The 10998-nt window shown below is 40.6% G+C and overlaps 1 protein-coding gene across 1 annotated transcript; it reads left to right on the top strand.

Moving 5' to 3' along the window:
* The first annotated feature begins 7872 nt into the window (after nt 1–7872).
* On the top strand, nt 7873–10576 carry LOC127300300 (F-box/LRR-repeat/kelch-repeat protein At2g27520). Its single transcript, XM_051330398.2, has 3 exons — nt 7873–8057; nt 8524–9985; nt 10318–10576. Exons 2-3 carry the CDS (start codon nt 8716–8718, stop codon nt 10365–10367), a joined length of 1320 nt encoding a protein of 439 aa, XP_051186358.1. The 5' UTR covers nt 7873–8057; nt 8524–8715; the 3' UTR covers nt 10368–10576.
* The last annotated feature ends 422 nt before the right edge of the window (nt 10577–10998 follow it).

Below are 10998 nucleotides of genomic sequence, written 5' to 3'. Positions count from 1 at the left end.
CTATAAAGAAAGAACTTCTTGGGAGATAACCCATGTGTTTATTTTGCTACAGTAATTTTGTTTTATATTTGTGTCTTGGAAGTTGTTACTACTGTAGCAACCTCTCCTTATCTTAGTTTGTTGCATTGTTGTGCCAAGTAAAGTCTTTGATAGCAAGGTTCATACTAGATTTGGATTACTGCGCAGAAACAGATTTCTTGCTGTCACGAATCTGGGCCTAATTTTCTGTAGGTTACTCAGAAAATTATGCCAATTTACGTGAGTGATCCTCAGATATGTACGCAACTTTCATTCAATTTGAGCATTTTCATTTGAGCAAGTCTGGTGCCTCTTAGAAATTCGTCTTTACGGACTGTTCTGTTTTGACAGATTCTGCCTTTTATTTCGCATTGCCTCTTTTGCTATGTTGAATGGATTTCTTTGTTCCATTAACTTTCAGAAGCTTTGTGCAATGTCCAGAAGTGTTAAGAATGATTGTGTCACCTCTGAACATGTGAATTTTTGATTATGCACTAACCCTCTAATGAGTTGTTTCGAGTTTGGTGTGGAGGAAGTTTTCAAGGGTCAAGAGAGGAGGATGATATACTACGATCAAGGAGAGTGAAAGCTCTAAGCTTGGGGATGCCCCGGTGGTTCACCCCTGCATATTTCAAGAAGACTCAAGCGTCTAAGCTTGGGGATGCCCAAGGCATCCCCTTCTTCATCGACAAAATTATCAGGTTCCTTCTCTTGAAACTATATTTTTATTCGGTCACATCTTATGTACTTTACTTGGAGCGTCTGTGTGTTTTTGTTTTTGCTTTTGTTTGAATAAATGCTTGTGTGGGAGAGAGACACGCTCCGCTGGTTCATATGAACACATGTGTTCTTAGCTTTTAATTTTCATGGCAAAGGTTGAATCTTCTTCGTTAAATTTTTATATGGTTGGAATCGGGAAATGCTACATGTAGTAATTGGTAAAATGTCTTGAATAATTCGATACTTGGAAATTGTTGTGCTCATGTGTAAGCTCTTGCATCATATACTTTGCACATATTAATGAAGAAATGCATAGAGCTTGCTAAAATTTGGTTTGCATAATTGGTCTCTCTAAGGTCTAGATAATTTCTAGTATTGAATTTGAACAACAAGGAAGACGGTGTAGAGTCTTATAATGTTTACAATATGTCTTTTATGTGAGTTTTGCTGCACCGCTTCATCCTTGTGTTTGTTTCAAATATCCTTGCTAGCCCAAGCCTTGTATCGAGAGGGAATACTTCTCATGCATCCAAAATCCTTGAGCCAACCACTATGCCATTTGTGTCCACCATACCTACCTACTACATGGTATTTCTCCGCCATTCCAAAGTAAATTGCTTGAGTGCTACCTTTAAATCTCTATCCTTTACCTTTGCAATATATAGCTCATGGGACAAATAGCCTAAAAACTATTGTGGTATTGAATATGTACTTATGCACTTTATCTCTTATTAAGTTGCTTGTTGTACGATAACCATGTTCCTGGCGACGCCATCAACTACTCTTTGTTGAATATCATGTGAGTTGCTATGCATGTCCGTCTTGTCTGAAGTAAGGGAGATTTACCGCTAGAATGGTTAGAGCATGCATAATGTTAGAGAAGAGCATTGGGCCGCTAACTAAAGCCATGATCCATGGTGGAAGTTTCAGTTTTGGACAAATATCCTCGATCTCATATGAGAAAATTGATAACTGTTGAATGCTTACGCATTAAAGAGGAGTCCATTATCTGTTGTCTATGTTGTCCCGGTATGGATGTCTAAGTTGAGAATAATCAAAAGCGAGAAATCCAATGCGAGCTTTCTCCTTAGACCTTTGTACAGGCGGCATAGAGGTACCCCTTTGTGACACTTGGTTAAAACATATGTATTGCGATGATAATCCAGGTAATCCGAGCTAATTAGGACAAGGTGCAGGCACTATTAGTATACTATGCATGAGACTTGCAACTTGTAGGATATAATTTACATGATGCATATGCTTTATTACTACCGTTGACAAAATTGTTTCTTGCTTTCAAAACCAAAGCTCTAGCACAAATATAGCAATCAATGCTTCCCTCTGCGAAGGACCATTCTTCTACTTTTATGTTGAGTCAGTTTACCCATTTCTCTCTATCTTGGAAGCAAACACTTGTGTTAACTGTGCATTGATTCTTACATACTTGCTTATTGCACTTGTTATATTGCTTTGCATTGACAACTATCCATGAGATATACATGTTACAAGTTGAAAGCAACCGCTGAAACTTAATCTTCCTTTGTGTTGCTTCGATACCTCTACTTTGAATTATTGCTTTATGAGTTAACTCTTATGCAAGACTTATTGATGCTTGTCTTGAAGTACTATTCATGAAAAGTCTTTGCTATATGATTCATTTGTTTACTCATGTCATTTACCATTGTTTTGATCGCTGCATTCATTACATGTGCTTACAATAGTATGATCAAGATTATGATGGCATGTCACTCCAGAAATTATCTTTGTTATCGTTTACCTGCTCGGGACGAGCAGAAACTAAGCTTGGGGATGCTGATACGTCTCCGACGTATCGATAATTTCTTATGTTCCATGCCACATTATTGATGATATCTACATGTTTTATGCATACTTTATGTCATATTTATGCGTTTTCCGGAACTAACCTATTGACGAGATGCCGAAGGGCCAGTTGCTATTTTCTGCTGTTTTTGGTTTCAGAAATCCTAGTAAGGAAATATTCTCGGAATCGGACGAAATCAACGCCCAGCATCTTAGGATCACGCAAAGCTTCCAGAACACCCGAGAGAGGCCAGAGGGGGGCCACATGCCCACCACACATGGGCCTGGCGCGGCCAAGGGGGGGCCCGCGCCCCCCTAGTGTGTCGTCGCCTCGTTGACCTTCTGAAGACGCCTCTTCGCCTATATAAAGGTCCTCGACCTAAAACCTCAATACGAAAAAGCCACGGTACGAGAAACCTTCCAGAGCCGCCGCCATCGCGAAGCCAAGATCTGGGGGACAGGAGTCTCTGTTCCGGCACGCCGCCGGGACGGGGAAGTGCCCCCGGAAGGCTTCTCCATCGACACCGCTGCCATCTCCACCGCCATCTTCATCAATGCTGCTGTCTCCCATGAGGAGGGAGTAGTTCTCCATCGAGGCTCGGGCTGTACCGGTAGCTATGTGGTTAATCTCTCTCCTATGTACTTCAATACAATGATCTCATGAGCTGCCTTACATGATTGAGATTCATATGAGTTTTGTATCACAATTCATCTATGTGCTACTCTAGTGATGTTATTAAAGTAGTCTATTCCTCCTCCATGATGTAATGTTGGCAGTGTGTGCATCATGAAGTACTTGGTTTATGCTATGATTGTGATCTCTTGTAGATTATGAAGTTAACTATTACTATGATGGTATTGATGTGATCTATTCCTCCTTTCATAGTGTGATGGTCACAGTGTGCATGCTATGTTAGTACTTGGTTTGGTTGTGTTGATCTGTCATGCACTCTAAGGTTATTTAAATATGAACATCGAATACTGTGGAGCTTGTTAACTCCGGCATTGAGGGTTCGTGTAATCCTACACAGTTAGTGGTGTTCATCATCCAACAAGAGAGTGTAGAGTCTAGCATCTATCTATTTATCCTGTTATGTGATCAATGTTGAGAGTGTCCACTAGTGAAAGTATAATCCCTAGGCCTTGTTTCCAATACTGCTATCGCTGCTTGTTTACTGTTCTACTACATCTGTACTGTCCGCAATATTACCACCATCAACCACACGCCAGTCCTGGACAGCAAAGCACTTTTCTGGCGCTGTTGCTACTGCTCATACTTATTCATACCACCTGTATTTCACTATCTCTTCGCCGAACTAGTGCACCTATTTGGTGTGTTGGGGACACAAGAGACTTCTTGCTTTGTGGTTGCAGGGTTGCTTGAGAGGGATATCTTTGACCTCTTCCTCCCTGAGTTCGATAAACCTTGGGTGATCCACTTAAGGGAAACTTGCTGCTGTTCTACAACCCTCTGCTCTTGGAGGCCCAACACTGTCTACAAGAATAGAAGCTCCCGTAGACATCAATCAGCAAGATTAACATCCAAATAACAGTTTTTCAATGGTGGCAAGTCAAGCATATTATAGATTTTTCTAGGCATAACGGAAATACTTGCACCAAGATCACATAAAGCATTACAATCAAAGTCATTAACCTTCATCTTAATGATGAGCTCCCAACCATCCTCTAGCTTCCTAGGAATAGAAGCTTCACGTTCTAATTTCTCTTCTCTAGCTTTTATGAGAGCATTTGTAATATGTTTCGTGAAAGCCAAATTTATAGCACTAGCATTAGGACTCTTAGAAAGTTTTTGTAAGAACTTTATAACTTCAGAGATGTGGCAATCATCAAAATCCAAACCATTATAATCTAAAGCAATGGGATCATTGTCCCCAATGTTGGAAAAAATTTCAGCAGTTTTATCACGGGCAGTTTCAGCAGTTTTAGCAGTTTCAGGCAGTTTTTCACGCTTTGCATTAGAAGTGGAAACATTGCTAACACCAATTCTTGTACCATTAATAGTAGGAGGTGCAGAAACATGTGGAGCATTAGCATTACTAGTGGTGGTAATAGTCCAAACTTTAGCTATATTATCTTCTTTAGCATTTTCTTCTTTTTCCCACCTAGCACGCAATTCAGCCATCAATCTTATATTCTCATTAATTCTAACTTGGATGGCATTTGCTGTAGTAACAATTTTATTATCATGATTTTCATTAGGCATAACTTTCGATTTCAAAAGATCAACATCAGCAGCAAGACTATCGACTTTAGAAGAAAGTATATCAATTTTCCCAAGCTTTTCTTCAACAGATTTGTTAAAAGCAGTTTGTGTACTAATAAATTCTTTAAGCATGGCTTCAATTCCAGGGGGTGTGTTCCTATTATTGTTGTAAGAATTCCCATAGCCGTTGCCATTATTATAAGGATATGGCCTATAGTTGTTACTAGAATTGTTCCGATAAGCATTGTTGTTGAAATTATTATTTTTAATGTAGTTTACATCAACATGTTCTTCTTGAGCAACCAATGAAGCTAACGGAACATTATTAGGATCAACATTTGTCCTACCATTCACAAGCATAGACATAATAGCATCAATCTTATCACTCAAGGAAGAGGTTTCTTCGACATAATTTACCTTCTTACCTTGTGGAGCTCTTTCCGTGTGCCATTCAGAGTAATTAATCATCATATTATCAAGAAGCTTTGTTGCATCGCCTAGAGTGATGGACATAAAGGTACCTCCAGCAGCTGAATCCAATAAGTTCCGCGAAGAAAAATTCAGTCCTGCATAAAAGGTTTGGATGATCATCCAAGTAGTCAGTCCATGGGTTGGGCAATTTTTAACCAAAGATTTCATTCTTTCCCAAGCTTGGGCAACATGCTCATTATCCAATTGTTTAAAATTCATTATGCTACTTCTCAAAGATATAATTTTAGCAGGAGGATAATATCTACCAATAAAAGCATCCTTGCATTTAGTCCATGAATCAATACTATTCTTAGGCAGAGATAGCAACCAATCCTTAGCTCTTCCTCTTAATGAGAAAGGAAACAATTTTAATTTTATAATGTCACCATCTACATCTTTATACTTTTGCATTTCACATAGTTCAATAAAATTATTGAGATGGGCAGCAGCATCATCGGAACTAACACCAGAAAATTGCTCTCGCATAACAAGATTTAGTAAAGCAGGTTTAATTTCAAAGAATTCTTCTGTAGTAGCAGGTGGATCAATAGGTATGCATAAGAAATCATTATTATATGTGGTTGTGAAGTCACACAACTTAGTATTTTCAGGAGTACCCATTTTAGCAACAGTAAATAAAGCAAACTAGATAAAGTAAATGCAAGTAACTAATTTTTTTTGTGTTTTTAATATAGCAAACAAGATAGCAAATAAAGTAAAGCTAGCAACTAATTTTTTTGTGTTTTGATACATTGCAGCAAAAAAAGTAGTAAATAAAATAAAGCAAGACAAAAACAAAGTAAAGAGATTGGATGTGGAGACTCCCCTTGCAGCGTGTCTTGATCTCCCCGGCAACGGCGCCAGAAAACAGTCTTGATACGCGTACATCACGCGACCGTTGGGAACACAAGAGACTTCTTGCTTTGTGGTTGCAGGGTTGAATGAGAGGGATATCTTTGACCTCTTCCTCCCTGAGTTCGATAAACCTTGGGTGATCCACTTAAGGGAAACTTGCTGCTGTTCTACAAACCTCTGCTCTTGGAGGCCCAACACTGTCTACAAGAATAGAAGCACCCGTAGACATCATGACGCCGAACTGGGACTCCGGGAAGCCACTCGTTGATCTCGTGCGCGACGACAGCGAAGCCGGACCTATCAGTGCCATGAAGGATGCTGCGAATGAGGTCGCCAAACGCGGGAGGAACAAAGTCACCAACAATGACTACCAGTACTTCGAGTACTACAAAAAAAGTACTTCAAGTACTACTACCACGCCGTCCGCCACGGTCGCCAGTAGATTAGGTTAATTTAGATGAAATTCATTTAAACTCTATAAAATATAATCAAATTTAAATAAATATTTTAATTATCCTTTGAGTTCGAGTATTGCAGGGACGCGGTCGCTGGTGGATTAGGTTAATTTAGATGAAGTTCATTCAAACACTATAAAATATAATCAAATTTAAATGAATATTTTAATTATCGTTTGAATTCAAGTTTTTCAAATATTTCTTTGGGAGACGTAGCTAGGAGTGGACGCGCTCCAAACGCTGCACCACGCGTCGGTGTCCCCTAATCTACCGATTCGACGCTTTTGCCTGACATTGTGTGGGGAACGCGGCTCGAGATACTTTAAGTCTTGTGGCCACGTATCAAGACCCAAGGGATCTTAATATTAATATCGTGAAGATATCAAAATCTAAAAGATCTTAATATTAATATCACGAAGATATCAAAATCCAAAGGATCTTAATATTAATATTATGAAAATATCAATGACATATTAATTATCATGAAGATATCAAAATCCAAGGGCTCCTTTTATTTTTAGAATAAAAAAGTATCAGAATAGGAATCATGTAGGTTTGGAATATCATGTAAACTTGAATTTTATGGGAAGAGGAATTCTCTTTGTTTGTGGTGAAGGAATTCTTTGACTAGTTAAATTTGTAGAATGCAATTTTATTTTAAAAATTATAGAATGAGATTTAGGAAGTCTACAAATAGAGAGAGAAATCTGGTGAAGAAAATGGAGAAAGACCAAACTAAGGCTAGGGTTCCAATGATCACTAGATTAAAGTGCACCATTTGAGTTGCGAAAATGTTTTTAGTACTCCCTCTGTCCCATGAAACATGTCAAATGGTTTTTCTAAATTTGAACTTAACTATTTAGTGACTAGATACATTTAAATTTCGACAAACTACCGACATGTTTCATGGGGAGTTGTAATTTTCCAGACCACAAGGGAGTACTAAATTTGCTAACCATGAGGAATTTTTTTAGACGTCATATCAAAATATGTTTTGAAGGAATCATATCGAAATATATAAAAAAAAACTATTGCATCGCACACTCAAACTTTTCTACTCCCTACGGTCCATATTACTTGATGCTAAAATAGATGCATGTACGATTAAAATATGTCTATATACATCTATATTAACATCAAGCATATACATTTATATTAACGTCAAGTAATATGAATAAGAGGATAGTAAAATCCTATGAATCAAACGGGCCTCTAAAGAAAAAAATCCATAGAATTTCAATCCTAATCAAATAAGCCCGATAGATAAAAACTGCTCATAATCTAAACCCTCGTAACCTACAGGCCCCGCCGGCCGCCGTATCTTAGCCTCACTCCCGCCGCCTCAATCCAACGCCCCCCCTGCCCCTCGACACCCCCCAATCGTCCCGTCTCTCACGCGCGTCGCCGCCGTCGCCGTTCCCGTTGATCCTCGTCGGGACATCGCGCTGGTGCTGTCTCACCCCGTCCGCGGTCTCTAGCCATTTAGTTTTGAGGTACGATGTTGTTTCATACTGCTATTAGATATGAATTCCATCTAGATCCGCCCCTGATACCGGGACTTGGATTCATATTTTCCTGTCAGAGACGAGCCTAGATTTTGTGCCGACGGTTCTGTTCTAGTTTTTCACTCCCCCCGACCCGATTTTCCTTCTATTGTCTCAAATCCGTTAAGTCTTCTGTCTCCATTTTGTCTCGAATCTAATGTTTGTTTGCCGAATTTCATCTTGCTTAGGCAGGGAGATTTGGATTAAATAAATTTAACTACAAACATGGTAGAGACTGTGTAACAGTTGTTTGTGTACAACACAGGTTTTTGAGGAGTTTGTATGGTCTTAATGAATTATTTGATAACCTGGAACAAAAATTAAATAAAAGTGGCGAGAACATCCTTTTATGTGTTTCAGTATGGATCTTATCTTTTTAACTTATTATTAACAGATGTGCTATGTATATTTGCAGAGTTTGATGCACACGGCAATTGTTCCCGTTAGAAAAATTGTTGAATCCGTGGAGAGACAGAGACTAAATAGTGTGTTCGTGTTTCTAAAGTAAACTAAAGTAAGTCGAGATATCAGAAATATGATTGGAAGAATCAACAAACCTTGAAATATTATTACTAGCCGAGCCGTCAAGATCTAAGGTCACAGAAAGATGATGAACCCTTATGGATTCTCGGTGTATATTGCATCCACTATTGCCAACGCCGTGTCATCATTGGCATTGTGGATGGGTCCTGTCCTGTTGATGGTAAAGGAAATTTTATCCCCTATGTTAGGTTTTAGCTTATTTCTTAAGGCTAAACCACACTGCCCATTATTCCTCACCTCACTAAACGAGCTGCCAGATGATGTCCTCCTCGAGATATTTCTTTCCCTTCCAGCACACCCAACCTGTTTGGTACGCACATCCCTCGTCTGCAAGCGATGGCGCAGCCTCATCCAAGACCGCCAATTCGTCTGCCGCTTTCGCAAGCTCCATCAGAAACTTCCTGTGCTTGGCTTCTTCAGCAACTCCACTAGAATCCCCCGTTTTATCCCCACTGGGGACCCTCCTAATTCTGTCGCAACAGCAGCTTTCTCCCTACCTGATTCCTGCTGGAATGTCCTTGGCTGCCGCCACAGCCTTGTTCTCCTTGTCAGCTCAACTTGGAATCAGCTCCAAGTGTGGAACCCCATGACTGGTAGCCGGAAATATGTACCAGTTAATCCTGATGCGGATAGTCGTTTTAATTATGGTATCGTTCCTGAGAGCCAGGCTACAGTGGTCTGTGCAGCCGGCCACAAGGACACTGGTGACTGCCACTCTTGCCCTTTCCTCATAGTGTGGGTGTTTACCTGCACACGCTATGCCTATGCCTCGAGATACTCGTCAGAGATTGGAAGCTGGCACCAGTTGGTGTCTTCACCAACACCATCCGAGGTTGATTCAAGGCCTAGCATCCTTATTGAGAACATCTTATATTGGCCGCTCAAGTCAAAGTATATCCTTGCCTTTGAGTTGGCTACGTCTAAATTGTACCATATCGAGTGTCCACCAGAAACACATAGTGTATTCAGAAGGAATGTCCACATCATGAAGGCAGAGGATGGTGGGCTAGGCCTTGCTGCCTTGACGGAGTTCAACCTGCGCCTATGGGCGCGGGAGACAGATGCTGCGGGTGTTACGGAATGGGTGCTGCGCAGGACCATTCAGTTGGATGCATTGCTTCCACTGAAAGTGTCATCGGCGCCACCGGTAGATAATCATTCGGCTGGTGGGCGTCCGGCCAGGATACTGGGCCTCGTTGAGGATGATGATTTGTTTTTCATATGGACGAGAATCGGTGTCTTTGAAGTCCAGCTCAAGTCGATGCAGTGCAAGAAAGTCTTCGAGACTGATGTGTCTGCAACTGTCTTACCCTACACTGGCTTTTATTCCACAGGTGCTGATCTCTTAACATCATTATGCGTCGCCTTCACTTTTTTTTTTGTTCTATTCTCTGTTTCGTCTTTGCATCATCTTATGAGTTAGCATGTGACTTTGTTTCATATATTTCTGGGAGATGAAACTTTAGCTTGCCTTGTTTTTTTATGTTTAGGCAAATTATAACTTGTTTTATGCAAATTTCATGCTTACATCCTATTCTTAGTGTGTTAACCTGAACTTCTCTTTATACGTGCCTCTTCTGTATTGCTCTCTATTTATTGCTTCTTTTTTCAGTTTTAATTGGACCGGCCCTAAGCTAAACATGTTTCTTTTCTCCTGCCCTTGCAGGTACTGTGGACAGGCCCCGTGAAAGTATTGGAGACGTTGATGATATCTAGATCTTCTGAATTCCTTTAGACAAACATGATGGCTGCACAGGGCAGGTGCTAGCAGGTTGTAATTTTGTCCCTTTTCTTGTGTGGAGAAGACACCCGGAGCTGTCTGCTTAATTAGAAGAAGGCACACTGTGTTTGTTGCCACTATCGAATATCCTGAACACTTTCTTAGCTCGTTCCTATCAATATTGCTATGGTCATTTTGGAGCTCAGTTAGCTAAATAACACGAGCACTGCGGTGCTGCTTGTCCAATCTAAGAATATATGAATGGTACCGGATAGGTCACTTCCCAGGGCCTCTGGATTCTTAGCTGTTCGATCTATTTGTCAGTCGACCTGCCCAGTTCGTTTTGAGACCTGGAGCGTGAAAGACCCTAACACTGCCTATGCGGGTGATTTTTTTTCTTTCTCTCTGTGACTTGCTTCGCCTCGCAACTCTCTCCCTTCCCTCCACCTCCGTGCTATTTTCCCCGCTAATCCCTCTTGTGCGCATGCTGACGAGGAAACCGTGCATGGAGCTATGAACATGCTGAGGATGCGCTCCTCGCGCTTCTCCACACCTCTTTGATGAGTTGGCGAGGAAACTGGAAGCAACACATTGCTGCCTCTCGCCCGATCATCTTCTTGCAGACCG

Source organism: Lolium perenne, chromosome 5, assembly GCF_019359855.2.
Source record: "Lolium perenne isolate Kyuss_39 chromosome 5, Kyuss_2.0, whole genome shotgun sequence".
Classification (NCBI taxonomy): Eukaryota; Viridiplantae; Streptophyta; class Magnoliopsida; order Poales; family Poaceae; genus Lolium; species Lolium perenne.
This window is presented reverse-complemented; position numbering and strand designations above follow the sequence as displayed.

What these genes read in the sequence shown, in the direction of transcription:
- LOC127300300 (XM_051330398.2), top strand. Translation starts at nt 8,716, where the DNA reads ATGATGAACCCTTATGGATTCTCGGTGTATATTGCATCCACTATTGCC. An exon ending in CACTGGCTTTTATTCCACAG is followed by an intron (nt 9,986 to 10,317) that starts GTGCTGATCTCT and finishes CTGCCCTTGCAG; the next exon opens with GTACTGTGGACAGGCCCCGT.